The following is a 17,716-nucleotide window of genomic DNA, read 5'->3' on the forward strand; positions in this document are numbered from 1 at the left end:
CCTGAGGGGAGAGCATAAAGAAAATGGAGCCAGGCTGTTTTCAGTGGTGCCCCGTGACAGGACAAGGGGCAGTTGGCACAAATGGAAACACAGGAGGTTCCCTCTGAACATCGGGGAATACTTTTTCAATGTGAGGGTGACTGGGCACTGGCAGAGGTTACCCAGGGAAGTTGTGGGGTCTCCCACTTTGGAGCTATTTAAAAGACATGGTCCTGGGCAGCTGGCTGTATGTGGCTCTGCTTGAGGAGTTGGGGGGATGGACCAGGTGACCTTTGGAGGTCCCTTCTCACCTCAGCTATGCGGTGACTCTCTGACTTCATAGTAAGCTGAGCTTGTTCAACCCTTTCAATACAGCCAAATGCAACACTACTTGTCTAGGACCACTGATCACACTCAAGTTGTTAATTCTCATAGTAAATTCCCCCGTGATGAACAGCGACTTTCAGTAGTCACTGCAGATAACACTGTGGGGTTAAGGGGGCACAACTGGTAAACAAAACCACACAGGTAGGAAAGAAAGTTACTTTTGCTTCTACACTCAGCAGCAAAACCAAGGAGAGAAATGTGGAAAAAGGGTGAGCTAGGGGGGAGCCGTGGAAAGGTACAATAACAGTCTGGCAAAACCTGCCAGAAGGTAGGGAATTTAAGCCTTCTTTAGTTTATTCAAGAGGCAGCCAAAGTGAAATGTGATCATAATCTGTACCTATATAAAAAGGTTCCCATTGCTAATAGAAATCATGAAACTGTGCAACTGGAAATTAAATTGAGTCATGTTTAAACTGGAAAAGGCAAAACATCAGCACAGAAGGACTCATGATGGGGCAAAAGCATCTAAAAATGCATGCTGCAGCTTTGTGGTTTCCAAACGTCAGCCCACCAAACACTGGTGGGCCACACAGCTGTGTTTTGTACCCTGAAGACCCCTACTGCTTTCATAGCATTTCCAGTTAAAGTCTGCAGTCCAGTTACGTGGTGGTCTAAATACATTGGGAGCTACTGTCTTCTCTCTGATGGTTGTTTCTCTGCATTAAGTCAGGAATGGTGACCACAAGACTCCAACTTAAGGTCAGAAAAGTAAAGTTAAAACAAGAAGTAAAACCTTTCAGCCTGGTTACTTAGAAACCCAATTTTCCCTCCTTTTTTTCAGCTTAAAAACCTTTTTGATTGAAGTCCCTTAAAGCCCTAGCTAATGCTTACAATAGTTGCCTTCAAATTGCACAATTTTGCATTTTTTTTCATGATAATGAACTAACCTTACAGACAGTCTTGTGGACGCTTGCTACAAAAAGCTTTTAATCTTTTCAACACTACAGTTTCCTCCACATGACACTGTAGTATCTTGTTTCCTCACCTTACAGAAGCTGTTTTAACATAATATTCATTTCATCGAACTGACATCTGAGTGCCATCCTTGCCTCTATCATTTGGGGAAAAGGCACCAGATCTTTGAAGGATCTATTTAGTTCTGTGCTCCCTTGTTCTCTGAACAGATCTCTCATCACGATTATTCTTACCTCTGTCCATTTGCATACTCAAACCGACAGTTTGCTTCTTGCACTATTTGCTATAGCTCTATCTTGTGTGTTTTGCTTGGCCAGCAGAGATGTAGCTTCGCTCTGCCATCTGCAGCTGAAACTTTCCCCGCAGTGTCACTGGCAGCTGATCATTATTCCAAGGGGTTCAAGAAGGACCACATAAAAGCAAAAGTATTTGAACACAGAATTATGCCTTCTAATCCATCTGTCAGACAGCTTTACCTTGTCCTTGTCACAAGTCTCCAGATCACTCTCTCTAAGACCAGAGAAGCCACATCCTGATGATCACTGATGCTACAGACGAGCAAAAAGTCTCAAACACCAAAAGGAAAAGCTATTGGTTTATATATAGATATATATATATAGATATATACTGTGTTTACAGAGTCAACAAGTTAAATGCAATATTCATAAGAGCATTAACAATAAAAATACAATCTGTGTGTAGCCAAGTACAGACTTAAAATGGTAAAACAGGAAAAAGGATCTCACCAAAAGTACAAATATACAGTACAAATTGATTTATTTAAAACAGTTACAAAAAAAGCACAACAAAATAGAGATTATCCTTAGAATTATTAATGCTTTGTTAAAGATCAGTTAGGAGGAAAGGAGCAGGAACAAGGTTGGAGGGGAGCACCTGACTAGTTCTAAGGCTTTAGATACAATGCGGTCGGTTACATGTTAATACAGCCATTACATAACTGGGATTATAGTCGAGGGATCAGCACTTATCTACAAAGACCTCCTTGCCTCAGGGCAGCCCAGCCGGTTCCCCCAGCGTGACATGTCTGTTTCTCTGCTTTGCATGGGCAGACCCTCCCCTGGCGCTAAGGTGCCATGAGAGCGGAAAACAACTACAATGTGCATGGCTGCGTTTGCACGGTGTGGTGGCAGCAGCCTAGAAGGATGTTAGGGGCAAGTCCTGTCCTCCATAGACAGATGTGAAGACCGTGGAAGGGCCTTGACCATCAGCATTTTAAGCCATACATGGAACACACCCTGGGCCAAACTCTGTACAGAGTGTGCATTCGTAGCCATCTTAGCAGCTTCTGCAAAGTTTCAGGCCCTAGGACAGCCTGAAAGACAAAGAGCAGTTGTGAGTGACACTAGGGAAAGGCACATGTACTGCTGTGGGCAGGAACTAGCATTTGGGCTACTCAAACTGCTGTAGTTTCTTTTACAATATTTTCTGAGTAACAAGGATTGTTAGTTCTCTATGGGGGAAAGTGACTTCAAGTGTGGGGTGACGACAGGGATGGGGGGGCAGGGACACTTAATGTGAAAAGTGCATTATACTTGCGCGCCTGCTGGAAAGGGGAGGCAGAGGGGCCTCTGCAGCTTTCCTTCTTTCCAGACAGAGCTTCCTCTGCATAGTCTGGTAGTGATGAGCGCTCGTCGCTCGGAGCAAGTCTCATGTTCCTGGAGCAACAGTGTACACATAGCCTAGAAACAGGCCTGGCCTCTGCTGGGCAGCTGACCCAAGGAATGTTTCATGAGATGGGACAGATGGCTACAGACACCCATTATTGCATCCTACAGACTCTTGCCACAGAATGTCAGCTGGGTAGGACCAAGGCCAGGAGGCCTCCTCCTCCACATAGGACACGCCACAGTTCTCCTCCCTTTGACAATAGCAGCGGAAAAACTATTTCTCTGAGAAGCCTGTCACACGTCTGCCAGCAGAAAAGCCCAGATAACCATTTCATTTCACAATGTCTTCCTGGCTTTATCTCCTCCTTTCCCTGTAAACCTAAGAAATAAAAGCCTCTTCCATGGACGCATTCATGGCCTTTCTGCCTACAGCAGAGCCTGTCTCACACACTCCCTATCTCAGGAGAGCCTCAACACTCAACACAACCACCACCACAGGTGCTGAGCAACACAGCCCAACCCAGTAAAGACAGATTCCAGTGATTATGAGTACTGTTAAGATGGGCTGGAGGGCTGCCAGAGGCCCCCTCCTGCCCACGCATTTCGGGCAAGCAGCCAGATGCCCAGATTCTTCATCTCAATGCCCTGCCATGAGATATGCCCCAAACTGTTGCTTTTATAGAAGAGCTGGCAGCTGAAACATGCACAACAGTGGGACTGACAGGGAGTCTGGATAGAGGCACCGCGGTCAAATTCACCCTGGCCTGTTCCACAGAGCTCAGACTGCACTCAATAGACGCGCAGCCAGCCAAAGTCCAGGCCAGCAGCCAGGTAAACACCAGGGTGAGCACCTTCACAGTCCTTCAGCTGCCTACAGTACAAAGCTATTTTAGCCACACAGCATCTTGCCTCCTACATCAGCGTCTGCTCTGTCAGACCACTGTTCAGTGCGGCTGAGATCTAGGAGTAGTAGTTACAGTAACACACGTGAGATAAGGCAGGCTCTCCAAACCCTCTTTCTAAAAGACAGAGACTTCTGTGTTCAAAGATGCACACGAGGGGCTCTGCACCCTTCAGCTGGTCAGACATTCCCTCTGTGCATGCAACCAGCCCTTCTACATTCACATGCCATACGTATGCGAGATCCCTTTCTTAGCTGCCTGCCACAGCTTTGAATTCCTCTGCATGCACCATGCAAAGAACAGGCAGGAGAACCCGGGCTCCTCTGCCTTCTGCCTTTGGCCACAGACACCCTGGATATCCTGAGCAATAAGTACTAACCAACATTAATCGAGGTCTTTGTGTAGGAGAGTCCAATGAATAGCAACTGTGAAACACACAAGGTGATGAGGCCAGGCACCTGGGCCCAGACAGTACATTTTACTGACAAATGGTGCCATGAAAACAGCATCTGTTCCCACAGCTGCTGCATCCAAGGAAGCAGAATCTTCACATGACAGCATCACCATCACTTCACACATCTCAAATGCAGCTGATGAGCTCGGAAGCAGTGTGTTGTTTGGGGGAAGCTACACGTGTTACAGACAGCATCCTCAGTCTGGAGAAACCCCCATGAGGCACAAACACTGAAGGCATGCGTAGCGCATATCTGACCTAAGGCCTGAAAAGAAACTGTCCTGGTGCAGGCATTTCAAAGGCAACAGAAATGGCTAGCAATGTGCTAGGAAAACAGGGCTGACGGCCTGGATGGAATGGACATTCTGGAGACTCTAATTTGCCTAGTACCCAGGCAGAGCACCCCTCTGTCACACAGTCAACCGAAGCCAACCAGGTACATGACATGTTCCCGGAGAGTGTGCAGAACAGCCCTGAGAGTGCACCGCTGCAAGCTGACCGAAGGATGGTTACGCTGAGGAGAGGTGCTGACACACAAGCCGTTCAGAGAAAGAGAGCAGCAGTGCCCTAACAGTCAGGCATGCCTGGCAGAAAACTTCGGGAAGATGAGAGAAGGGAGACGGAAAACGGTATGCTGAACATCAGGAGCAGCATCAGGACTCTAGCAGGGACCTGCGCACTGAAAAGAAACTCTCTCAAAAGCCTGGTCCTAACACAGAGATGGGCACCTTAATACAAGGAATACTTAACCCAAGTTAAGTCAGTGAAGACTCTTATCCTCAACGTAATAGTGACTATTTTTTATTCTAGCTAAGCAGTTAGAGCTGGTGTCATAACACACCATCAGAGAGGGCAAATTAGTGTAACTACAGGAGCCTTCACTTGAATGGAGTGTTATTACCATAACGAGGTATTAATATACATTTGTATTAAATATCACTGTGAAAAAGACTACTCTTGATTTTACCATGTTGTTCTACAGAGGAACTCCGAAGTGAAGCATCAAAAAAACTAACACAAAACTACCCCAAAATGCCCTATGGTGCTGTGATCTTTTTAGAGTCCCTACATTAATCATAGAGTTGTGCTTAGCAGAAACTTTGTACCTTGCCTGAACATGCACAAACACTCATCTCTTGTCTAGAGCTTATTTGGGAAACTGCCTGCAGGGAAGAATTAGCCATCTGAAAAGTTTTCTTCTGATTTAATTCCAAGATAGTCTCTGTCTTCTCATAGAAAAAGGACGTGTTTCCATCCTTCCCTAGAAAATGCTGAATGTATTTCACTCCAGCTTAAAAAAAAAAAAAACAAAAAAACCCAACCAAAAAAACCCACCAAAATCCAACCAAACAAAAAACCCCAACCCATTCATCCATAGGCTAAGCCTCTCCAACAGCTATAAGCCCAAGAGATTTTTAAGTTATTAACATTGGAAGAAAGATTTGATGTGGTGGCAAATAATTAAATGTATTTTATCGCAGGAAACTGATGTCTCCCATCCCAGCTCGTGTCCCATCCCAAGTGCTCAAGTTCTCTATTCACCTACACCCAAACCCATCCTTTTGGTCCTTCCTCTTGAATTTATGTGATTCATTCAAATCTGTACATTCTTTGCAAGAAGAAAGAACAGTTGGATTCAGTGGAAGAGACATTAAACAGAACCACCAGAGAAGCACCTCCATCCTGCCCTCAAGCTCCATTGGTGAACGGTCCTTTTAAAGTGCACGTGTGAAGAAAAGGGATACTAGGAGTAGAGCCCCCTAAACTCCAGTGGGGACCCATCTCTCCCCATCATGAGAAAGGAGGAATAAAATCTTCAGCAATTTTATCTGCTACCTTAAGCCATGTCTGCCCTCCTCATCTCCCCACCTGTCCTGAATGCTTAGACCCTGCCCTGCAGGGAAACAGTTATTCAGGGAGGTGTGAGAAAGCCCCAGCCTCCAACTTCTGGAATGCTCTCATCGCAAGCTCATGAGCACATCCCTGTTCCTTACCCCAGCTAGCTTGTTGCTGCTCCCTGAGGCACTGGAGCCCTCCTCATTCCCCAAGAGGAACTGGTCAGCCACTGAACTGGAATAAATCCAGTCCTGCAGGGCAGAAAGCAGCCTTGCTGGTGAACCTGTCACAAAGTCTGTGCAATTTTCTCCACCTGATGGTGAGGCACACCTACAGGGGATGCCCTACCTCACTATGATCAAAGGGATCATTTCCCTGCATTAGAACGCCCTTCGATAGACAGCTTGACCTCCTGGGGAATGAAAGAGGGACGGAGCAGAGAGGGCCGAGGCTCCTCTGCCTGCATGCTGTATCTTTGGAAGCTTGGGGCTGTCCAGCTGTGCTGACTGCCAGTCTCAGGCTGAGCAGGTTCTGCATGAGCACTCTGGGCTGTGCTGTCCCTATCTGCGTGGCTCTTCCTTTCAGCAGCTCTGTCAGATGGTTCTCTGGACCCCTGAGCTGTTCGTTCAGATCTCTCCCTAGTAGATATCAACTGATCTGTGAGAGGGTAGTTAGCCTGAGAAGCAGAGTTGCCATTCATGCTCTGTAAACTGATTGATATGCAGACATCGCCCACTTGCAGCCTGTGACAGGGCAAAGCAAAGAGCTGAGCAGTCCGCCCTGGGCTACAGGAGGACCAACCCTGGCCATACACAAAGAAGGGATGCTCTGGGGGCACATCAATGCTCACTTTACTTTGTTGCTCCCCAACCACAAAATGCAGTGTGACAAACCCAGGCCACTGGCTTTCCTGAATATCCACCACGGTGCTGGAGTCAATCTTCAGGCCCCCGCTCACCTCCGCGCTGCGAACAAAGTCTTGAGTCTGCAGGTCCTCTACCCGCTTCAGCTCCCCTGTAGCCAGCTGGATGATGGCTCCTTTCATGAAGTGAGAGGGCAAGTGTGAGGAGCTGGGTGGCTGCAGCTGGGCCAGGTCCTTTTCAAGCACGTTTCCTTGAGCCTGTGCATCCGGGCTCCGCCTCACCAGGGTTGCTGAAGTGGAAGACCTGATGGGCTCAGCTCCAGCAGGAACCAGGACTGGCTTGCCATTGGCTATCACCATCCCTTTGGTTAACTGTCTCTGTCTAACCGTCTCTTCAGGGGACATTACATATGGACTCCTGGACTGGCTTTTCTCAGCAGCAGCCCTTTCCGCTGTGTTCCTCAGCACATCCTTTGACTCCCCCTGGTGATCAGGGATATTATGGCAAAGGTTTAAAGGGCTCGGGTCATCTTTCCTCTGGGCTGCCAGAACATGATAATCCTGAGATGCCAACACCCCCACCACCCTCTGAACCTCCAGATCGGTGTCTGGGGTGCTCCTGTGAGGTGGCACAGAGACCTCTGTTCCCAACGTCTGGTAACCTGAAAGGAACTGTCCATCGACCACACATCCCGCTGCGACCCCTGGCAGAGAGTCTTCCGCTTTACTGCTGGCAGAGTCTGCAGCCTCACTGGTCCTCCTCACCACATTATGCTCCAGATGTCTCTGTCCACCATTGGCAGCAGCTACCTCTGAACTCAGCTGACTGTCTTGCTGAGGAGGCTCTGGGGTTCCACCTGCTGTAGGTGTCTCATAGGCCGAATACCCTGGTGGGAGGCGGGACATCTGATAATAAACAGGAATTCTACCTGGTGCAATATCTAATGGCTGGGTCCCAGCATGGTGCTGCATCTGGCCAGAAGGAGAGATTGCAGAAGCGGCTTTGTTGAAGGTGTGGGTAGGAGAGGTAGTCTGAGGGGGAGGAGTGGCTTCTTCTGTGAAGAGGGAGGCATATGGCACAAAGTGGGGGACGTGAGAGGCGGTGAGGTTGGTGGAAGGAGACAGGAGAGGACTAGGCAGGAAGCCAGGAGGGACAGCATAGGGTACTGTGTAATGCGAGCCGATGAACTGTAGGGACGTTGGAGGGATCTGCGCATAGTGGATGGGAGGGTAGGGCACCCCCGGGTGCTGGATTATTGGTGAGGTCACATTGAAGGCGGGGGGCAGGGGGCTCACGTTCACCACGGGGTGCAGGCCCGTGGGAGAGAAGGTGGCGGGTGGCACTGCCACTTTGTAGAGCATCCCGTACTGATCCACCGTCAGCCCCGCCACCGCCTCCGCGGCCTCCCCGGGGCCATAGCGCAGGGCCGCAGGACCCGGCCCAGCCGTCCGGGCCCACTCGGGGCCCTCGCCCGCGGCCTGGGCACCCCCCGCCCGTCCCGCCTCGGTGCCGGCGCTGGCGGCGGGAAGTTCCCGCTTCTTCGGCGGGAGGCACTCCTGGCTCCGCTCGTGGCCCGCTCTCATGGCGCCCCGCGGTGTCCCGGCAGCCCCGGCCGCGACGCTCGTTCATGGGGGCACCCGCAGCGGCTGCCACTCGCCGGCTCCCGGATCCCCGCCGCCGCCGGCCGCCGCCTCACCTGCGCCAGGAACAGAGGGAGCCGTGAGCCCCGGCCCCGGCCCCGCCGCCGAGCGCGGCCGGAGCCGCCAGGCCGCAGGGAGCCCGCGCCCCGGCCCTGCGAGAGCCCGAGCACGGCGGCGACCCCCGGCCGGCGCCGCGGCCCCGAGGGCTGCCGGCCCCCCGCCCCGCCCCGCCCCGCCCCGCCCCGCCTCCGCGGACCCGCCCGGGGCCCGCCGCAGCCCGCGCCTCACCCGCCATCGCCCGGCTCCTCCTCCGCGACCCCCGCCGGCACCGGCCGCCTCCGGACCGACCCCTCCCCGCGCCGCGGCGCGGCGCGCGGCGATGACGCGACACCCCTGCGCGCGGCGGAAGTGCCTCCCCCGTCCCCGCCGGCAGGGGGCGGGGCGTGGCGGAGCGCCCCCGCCGCGCCGGTCGCCGTGGCAACCGCCCGCCCCGCCCCCGGGGCCCGGCCTGGGCGCGGGAGCAGCCGCGTCCTCCGCGGAGGGGCCTGCGCGCTCGGGCCGCGGCGGCGCGGCATGGCTTCCGCCGCCGGGGGGAGGCTGCCTGCCCCTGCCCCGGTCCCTGCCCCTGCCCCGGTCCCGCCCCCGCCGCGCAGCCCTTCCGAACGTGCACCCCTGCCGCCTCGCGCCCGCGCCCCCCGCAGCTGCCGGCAAAGCCCGTGCAAGCGCGCGGGTTCGCTCATGGGTTTGTAAAGGTGACAGAAAATCCCGGGCGGCGCGGAGGGAGAGGCAGCCCAGGGCGGGGTGGCGCTCCGGGAGCCCCCCCCCACCGCCGCCCGTGCCGCGCCTCCCCGACTCTCCGCGGGACGGGTTCGCTCTCCCCGCCCCGGCTGGAAAACGAGCCCGAGTCGTCGCTCGGGACCCTTGGCCGGTGCTGGCGGTGCCCGTCTCGGAACAACCTCCCCGCACGCTGTCTGCACCGGGCGCTCCGCGTCGCGCCTGCCGACTGCTGCCACGTTAGCGGCGCGGAGCCCAGCCCCTGATGTCAGGGGAGCGGGACACCGTCCCCGCCGTCATCCCCGAACGCTTAAGGGAAGGAGCGCAAGGAACCGGCCGGCCGGGGGCAGGGCCGAGCCCCGGGGCGGCTCCCCCAGCCGCGGAACCCCGGCTGCGGGCGGCGCGACCCGCCCGGCCCCGCCACGGGACAGCGCCGGCCGCGGGCTCCGCCCCGCGCGTGACGTCATCAGGGATGGCCGCCGTGCGGACGCGTCGCTCCTCGCGGAACCGGCGCCACCGGTGCTTCCGCCAGTAAAAGTAGTGCGAGCGGCCTTTCCCCGCCCCGCCGCCGCCGGTGCCGCGCTCCCTCTGTCCCCGCCGCGGCCGCCCTCCCCGCCCGCGCTCCTCACCCGCGGCCGGGAGGCGCCGGGAGGCCACGGGGATTGCGCCGGCACGCGGATCCCTCCGCCTGCAGTATCGGTGCTGCGGCCGCGCCGCCGCCATTTTGAATGCCTGGCTCCTGCCACTGCCGCTTCCTCCGCCGCAGGGACCGGCCCGGTGAGTGGGGCCGCGGCGCCCCCGTCCGCCTTCCCCTCTTCCCGCCTTCCCCTCTCCCGCCTTCCCCTCTCCCCGCACCGCCCGCCGGGCCGGATCTCTGCTGTCGCGGCCAGCGCCGTCCCGCCGGGGCCCCCTCGTGCCTCCGCCGTCTCCGCCCGCCGCCGAGCCCCGCGGCCGGGCTGCGGACCCCCGGCTGCGCCGCCGCCTTCCCTGCCGGCGGAGCCCGCCTGATGCCGCCCCGCGGCCGCTGCCGCCGGGGCTTCTCGCGGGCCGCGTTCCGCACCTGGCCGCGCTCCGGGCCCCCCGCCCGTCGCTCCGGGCCCCCTTCGGGCTCTGGCCCGCTGCCTCCCCAGGCACCGCCGGGCGCTTGTTACGCGCTTCGGCTTTTACCCGCTGGAACGGTGGTGGTGGCAGGATTCTCTCTCGCCCCCGTTACTGGGCCTCGGGTGATCTCGCACGGTGTTTCCTGAAGTGAAAAGCGTAGACCCGGAGAAGTTCAGTCAGTGTGGAACATAGCGTGACTTTATCCGTGGTGGAGGCCCTTGGCGTCTAGGAAGTATCTTGGGCGTTTGTGTCCATCCTTGCTTTGGTATCTCATAGCTCGTGCTGCGCAGCTGCTCAGAATATTACAGTTAAAATCTCTCTAATATTTGTAGCATTTGTGTGTTGTCTTATGGCTGCATGGATTTTAATGAAAGCGAAAAAAACCCTATGATTTTTGGCATAAGGGGTTTGCAGTAAGCTACAAGTATGCGTTTATGTTGGTGGTAGACTACTGTTTGAGAATCAATCAGTAAAGACAATTTTAAGGCCCTTCCTCAAGGTTGGCCAAGTTATTTCTCTTATGAGCTGTAAGACAGATAAGGTTTTTTTATAGTAAACGTTGTTTTCAAAGCTTGCAGATAGAACACTTGTGTGTCTTATTATGCTGTGAATGATGTTTAGTGACGTATTTTAGTTTCTGATGCTTCAAACGTTAATGGAGCAGTACAGAATCCCTGTGGAGCACCTTTAGAAGGGTGATGTGCATGACCAGAAGGTGTGTTTGACTCATAGTGGCTTAAGCGAAGTAAAATGTATGTGTATCTTCCCCTGCATACCACCTCTAGTATCTTACATTTAAAATGGCAGAGATGTGCATTATTTTTCTATTTTTTCTTTTTCCCTGTTCTGCTTCTATGTGATAGCTCACAGCTGTTTTTTGTATGCCTGTTTCCCCCCCCACACACACAATGCGACCCCCAACTATAGTTGTTATTTTTTCCTTTTGTTTATTTGCATGTCCTGTTCTGTTGCCAAATTCTTTCTTTTGCCTACTCATGTGCGTTCTGGTATTTGAAAACTTTACTGGGTACCTCAAAGCTCAATGAAGGCAAGAGACTTTGTGGGTTTTTTTTGTTGTTTTGTTTTGTTTTGTTTTTTTTTTTTTTTCTTGAAAGTTTCGGTGTGAACCCCTTGATTCTTCCATGGTGGGAGAAGGAGGGGAAGGTATTTAAATTCCTGCAAGTTGAGAAGGAGAAAGTAAGTCTCGGGTAGTTGTTTTCTGAAGGGATCCTGTTCCATCTCTAGTGTGTAAGATAACTTTCAGATTTCCTTCTCTTAATAAAAAACCATTCTCTTTCTTCGGGGGTGGTGGTGGGGTAGGGAGCATGTTGTTTGTTTCTATGTCTGCTGTACTGATTTTCTTCCTAGAGTTGGTATAATAGGAGTATCTTTGTTGCAGTGTTCCAGCAAGAAAATAAGGGATACAAAAATGTTCTGATTCTTGATAGCTCCTTTGCACACAGAGTGTTGCAATGGCATCATTGTAAACTTAAGTAAGATCAGTAAATTTATCAGGCAGTGGTGCAAAAAGGTTGTCAACATCAACAAAGGAGCTGAAGTTGTCTGTTGTTAGGCATGCAGACAAACTGCATTGATTAATGCAGTTCGGATTTGGAAAGTCACCTTTCAAAGTGTAAAGGCTCATTAAAATCCTAACTGCTTCTAAAGTTGATGGCACTCCATTCAGTAAAGCTTCTCCCACCTCTTTAGCGTGAATATTTGTTTTTATTTTTGAGTTGGCAATGTATATAACTTGGGGAGATGGGTTGTTTGATTTCTTTGTATTGTTTAATAACAGGTCAAACCCTTCTGACTGAAAGTGATGTTATTTTGTCTAGGTGATCCTCAGCTAGCCTCTGAGGAAAAGGGTCTGGTCTGCCTTGGTAACAATATTACTTCATTGGATGAGAGTTTTGGAGTTAAGTAAATATATGATGAGGCTGTAACTCAAATCAGAGTTAGAGTAGCACGAGTAGAAGTGAATCTGCAGGTGTCACAAGTAGTAGTGTTAGCCTTTATCTGCTGTTTGGCAGAGATGCTATAGGTAAAATTTGAGATTAGAATTTCCTAGAGTATATTAAATTTATATTAATGAATGTAAAAATGTAGTGTCTCGTCTTTCATGTGGCATTAACCAAAGTAAAGAAAGGTGTGGGGTTTTTTGTCACAAAGTAGTAGCTCTTTTTTTTTTTTTTTTTTTTTTTAATTAATGTTAACTGCAGGGAAGTGAGGAGGAAGTAGAATAACCAGATTACTTTGCTGATGGAAATTGTTAGGAAACTAGGAGCAGGTGAGAAATGCAAAGGTAATGTAGGTCAGCGGTGATTGAAGTATAGAAACAGAAGCCAGGAAATCTGGAATTCTGATCTTATCTGTTGTACTGATCAGCTGTGTAGGTGTGCTAACTCTTCTTCCAGTGCTGCTTTCGTTAGCTTCTAAAAAGCAAATATTTATTTTCTTCTTTGGCAGGCGTGTTGAGTTTAACATTTGTAATGGTTGAAAGCTCAGTGCATCTTTTGAAGCTGGTTCACGAGTTCTTTGGTGTATATGTGTTGCGTAGGGATGAGAACCTCATCGAAAGTGCTTACCTTTTCTTACTAACTTCTGTTGTTGGGCTGTAGCCACAGAAAGCAAAGAGAGGTAAGGCTGCATTCCGTTTGGCGGGTTTGTAGGATCCGTTCCAACTGAAGGTCTTTAAGAACAGCAGTGTAACATCCTCCGTCACTACCCTGGATCTCCTCTGAGCTTCTGAACAGCATGGTGGCTTGTCTCTTGAATACTCTTGTGCTACATTTCTTGGGGTTTTTTGAATGTAACTGGAAATAGAACTATCACTTCTGAGACTATTTTTTTGGGGGGAGGGAGGAGACAGACATTTTTTTCTTTATTTGACTTTCCCCCTTCTCTGCCCCCCCCCCCCCCCCCCCCCACTGTCTTTGTGGAATGCAAAGTGTAACTGATAGCTTTTATCATACTGTATTTTGAAGCCCCCTGCTGCCTTAATTTCTTTTTGACTTCTTTGTTGTTAGTTACTGTCTAGTGCGCTGTTGTATTAAATAGCTTTTTCTCAAGAGAGGTTATTTTTCCACTTGGAATGTTGTATGGTTGGTTGCTTTTTGTTGAAACTGTTTTGTGTTGCCTTTGCCCTTCTTGATGATGATGGTGCTCCTTGCCTAGGTGTTTACTGTTTTCTGTATAAGTATTGATAATACTAGACCATGTATCAGTATCTCTGCTTCTGCTCACAGCTTCATCCCTATTTGCAGTGTATATTTTTGGTTTTACTGCCAATGTCTTTTTCTTTTTTTGAGTACCTGATAGAAGTGCGAAGCCCAGTGATAGCAGTATAGAGTTGAGGACATCAGTATTTTGTAGGTAACTCTCACAGTTACTCCTTTCATGTAGTCCAGATATGTCTTCTGCTTTTGTGTACAGGAGGCTTGATTCAGTTAATATTGAAGCAAGTAGGGGAGTTCTGCTACTGATTTCAGTTGAGAGTTGGGTCAGGCTTTAATTATGTAACTTCCCAAAAGCTGTTTTTTGCTTAAGGAATGTGATTACTTATGCATGCGTTGGGGTGGAGCAACTTAAGTTATGTATTTTAGATGTGCTTGAAAATGTATGCTGCTTCAGTCTTTGGCTGCTTTCTAGGATGAACCAAGTTCAGAAATACTATTTACAGGAAAAGCTATGTATCTTACTTGAATTGAAAATTCAGACAATTTCTCCAAACAGTAAAGCCCTTCCGTGAATAATTCCATGAGATTTGATGGGGTTTATGTCTTAATCTTTTCAGAATTCAAGGCCAAATAACATGGAATTTTAAAACATGTCTGGTAACTTGTCCTAAACAAGTTGTTAAGCAACTCTTTAAAAAAATACATTAATATATTGAAAGAGTGGTTTTATTTTTTTAAGACATAAGCTAACATTTCTGAATAATTTCCAGAGCAAAGAATGTCAACTCGATTACGTGTTTAAGTATAGTAAATACTTTTGTCTTTACACTGCAGTTCCTGATAGAAGAATATAGCTTGGCTGAAGCACTTGAGCATTGTACATGTGGGTTTTGGTCATATTAGGTGCTTCTTGTAAATATAAAAGGTTATTAGGTGAACAGTCATATTTTAATATGATTATATTGAGAGAGACTTTTAGTAAGGTTCTGTGCTTGAGTATTTTTGACATAATGGCACGTCGAATAAAATCTAGTGACTATGAAACATGACAAGCTTAACTAGTAAACATAAAAGGGGAGAAAATCGTGGTTTAGAAGCATAATTTAGATGAAAATGGAAATATTTTTTAAGACATAATTTTTGTTTTCTTGAATAATTTTTTTTTTACCTTTTGGATCATTTCTAGGAATGAGTTGTGTAAAGAATGCTTTTTTTTTTTTTTTTTTTAATTGGTTCAGGGGAAGAATTTGTGAATAGCAGAAAAGAATCACCCAGCTAACATCTTTCATGCAATTTGGAGACTAGGAAGAAAGCTGAAATTCTTTTTTTAAAGCAACCAGCCACCTATACTGTTGGAACTAATCTGAGTTAGGAATCTCTTTCAGACACTTTGATTTTGATAGTAGGTTACTGTAATAAGCAAGGCCTTCAAAATGAGAAGGGGCAAACAGGCCCAATGAGGTGGAAGAATTCCAAATTCAGTTCTACCACATAGTGTAAATATTAACTGGTAGATTCTTTTCATGTATTTGGAGATCATCCTTGATTTCTGGAGCTTGTAGTTAGCAAAGAAATGGCAGAGGGAAACTGCTGCTGTAAAAATGAGGAAAGAGGTAACTACTTTTAAAAATTGCCTTGTCATTTATGTTAATGTATAAAGAGTAAAAACATATGCCTGGACTGGTACAAAATGTTAACTAATCCTGAAGAACAAGATCTGCTACTTTGAAGGAAGTTCTAAGCAGCGCTTAGCCAGCTAAAGTTAAACTCCAGACCTGCTGTTACTAGATTATACATTTGTCCTCTGTCTGTTAGTCATCTTGTGCAATAAAATGCATTTCTGTGATATAGAGAAGTACGTAAAATTTATTTCTTCATGGCAGTTTGCTATTTGATAGCTTTTTGTAGTTTTCATCTGAAGCTGACTTTTCTTAATCTTCCACATGGTTCATAATGTGAATTTCAAGATTCTGTCTCATTTCAAGACAAATTATGTAGTCAAAATTAAATGATCACTTAAGTGTTTTAATTCTTCTGGGCTCCAAATTGTTTAATCCTATTTATATTTTGCTTTGTATTTCTTTAGTATTCTTTTTGTTTTAACTCTTAATCTGTTTATTGATGTATAGCCCTAATTCCCTTTTTGAGTGAAGTGTGTATGATCGTATGCCAAACCCCAGTAAGATTTTGACACTGTAACTGTTTGACTGCCTTGGCAGAGCCGTGCTGTGGTTATGCTGTGTGTTGTCCATACTTTGTTTATATGATCAGGAAAGTTGTAAATACTTGCCAATAAATTATCTCCTAGGGCTTGATGGAGCCCTTTTCCATTCTTAGTACCTTCTGTTATACTGCAGCTTCCTAGAGTGCCAGGTCTGTGTCCATGGAGGACATGAGACCTTGTGCCTGTCTTGCTACTACAGCTTGTCATTGTGCTCAGTGAGTCTAGTCTGCAGTCATGGATTGCTTGGCAGCGTGTACATGGAAGAGTGTTTGTTTCCTGTTGTTCTGTGATCTATCAGGATCCTAGAAAATCGATGCACAAGTCATGTTGAGAGTCGAGTTGAATATGGGGAGGGAAGGGCATGGCATTTCTTACGTGTATTTCCTCTAGAAAGTAACAAAAATTGAGCCAGTGCAGTCTTCTCTCTCTCAGTAGTGTGTTTTGTTTTTTTTTTATTTTCTTTAGCAGTACATCCCGTAGGAATATCTATATAATCTCGTTGCCTTCGTTCTACCTTTTCTGCCTGTTTTTTCACCAAGTCTGCAAAATTAAGGCTTCAGGCCTGCAACCATGCTACTTCAAGTCATAGCATTGTGGGCTTAATAGTTAAGTTTATGGCCTGCCCCTGGATAGGAGTCATCCAGATGGATATAGGATTATCCAGGAAGTGGTGTGGATAATTTCTGGGATTGCCTTTCTGAGTAAGAAAATATATGGACCTCAAAGCTAAAGGAATTTTCTTGGGTGGTGAGAGTGAAACTGAGGTTCTGAATGACTTTCTCAAGTCTTGTGATACTTGCACAAAACCTGGTTGGTTTACTCAAATGGTCTGGATTTAGGATGATTAGATTTCCTGATGCCTACAAACTGTGGATCTTTGCTTGATGACCAAGGGGCATATGCAGCTAATCTTAGAGCTCTGGGAAAGATTATCAGACAGAACATGAAAAATAACTGTTCAGGCATCCCTAGCTTCTTCATTCAGGTGTCTGAACTGCACATGCAGCTGTATTTTTGAAATTAAGTAGTAGTATCTGTCCTAGCAGTCCCTGCTGGCTTGGCTTCTCACAGTTTTGTAGTTATTTACTCACTAGGCCTTGTCTCGGTACCATCTTGATGCTTGTTGCCTGATGCAGTCAGTGGTCTAAGGGCTGCAACTGAAGTTTTTGTGGGCAACACATTCCTCTTCAGGAGTATGTATTTTGCAGATACTTCTAGTAGCAGTAGTAGGAAGCCATTCTCTGGATTGTAGCAAAACTGACCATCTTAGTTTCACCTTGCTGCTGTTTGTGATAATGCTGCAGTAAGAGGCATTTAAGCTATCGTGCCTGCAGAATCTTAGGGCAGTCAGTATTATCTGTTCTGTATAGGTGGGAATTGAGACAATAAGGTGGTCTAGGAGAATTGATCTGCTGGTGACTACATCTATATCTTTCACATGTGACAGTGTCAGAGATCAAGTAAAAAGGAAGAACTGCTTAATGCTTGTTTGAAGGTTTTTTTGCATTATGTTCCTAAGCAAACTTCTTGATTGATTTTCCTGTCCTTATTCTTCTTCTCAAATGGTGTTCTTAATTAATTTTCTTGTATCTCACCTGTGCTGAGGTACTTTTTTTGTTTGTTTGTCTTTTTTAAATGTTCTGTGACACTTAAAGACCATGTGCCTGTATAGGACCCTGTTTTGTTGCCCAGTATAGGAATGTGATACATAGCAGACGCATGCTAGAAGTCTGACTGATAACCAGTGTGTAAAGAAAACAAATTCACAGCCAAAAAAAAAAAAAACCCCCCCAAAAAAACCCAACCCACTTCATTTACATCAATGCTTTATACG

General features: G+C 48.3%; 2 protein-coding genes across 6 annotated transcripts in view; one reads left to right on the forward strand and one right to left on the reverse strand.

The window, feature by feature from the left end:
• Nucleotides 1–1,863: 1,863 nt before the first annotated feature.
• Nucleotides 1,864–8,965, reverse strand: ATXN1L (ataxin 1 like). Of its 4 annotated transcripts, none has more exons than XM_042797348.1 (3): nucleotides 8,893–8,965; nucleotides 7,060–8,660; nucleotides 1,864–2,614 (listed from the first exon to the last, which is right to left on the reverse strand). In XM_042797348.1, the coding sequence occupies exons 2-3, from the start codon at nucleotides 8,545–8,547 to the stop codon at nucleotides 2,507–2,509; spliced, it is 1,596 nt and encodes a 531-aa protein (XP_042653282.1). In that variant the 5' UTR covers nucleotides 8,548–8,660; nucleotides 8,893–8,965; the 3' UTR covers nucleotides 1,864–2,506. The 4 variants fall into 4 exon arrangements, with proteins under 4 accessions (XP_042653282.1, XP_042653281.1, XP_009964000.3 ...); XM_042797347.1 differs by having other exon boundaries at nucleotides 6,952–8,660; XM_042797349.1 differs by having other exon boundaries at nucleotides 2,497–2,614; nucleotides 6,995–8,660.
• Nucleotides 8,966–9,862: 897 nt separating this feature from the next.
• The window catches only part of AP1G1 (adaptor related protein complex 1 subunit gamma 1), a 47,394-nt gene continuing 39,540 nt past the window's right edge, over nucleotides 9,863–17,716 (forward strand). For both annotated transcript variants that reach the window (XM_032981772.2, XM_042797346.1), the window contains exon 1: nucleotides 9,863–10,155. The gene's annotated coding sequence lies outside the window, so the exon portion shown is untranslated. The remainder of the gene's footprint in view (nucleotides 10,156–17,716) is intronic.

This window comes from Tyto alba, unplaced genomic scaffold (assembly GCF_018691265.1).
Source record: "Tyto alba isolate M040663 unplaced genomic scaffold, T.alba_DEE_v4.0 Super-Scaffold_26, whole genome shotgun sequence".
In the NCBI taxonomy this organism is placed as follows: Eukaryota; Metazoa; Chordata; class Aves; order Strigiformes; family Tytonidae; genus Tyto; species Tyto alba.

Coding starts and splice junctions, on each gene's coding strand:
- ATXN1L (XM_009965698.3), bottom strand. CDS start 8,547: ATGAGAGCGGGCCACGAGCGGAGCCAGGAGTGCCTCCCGCCGAAGAAG.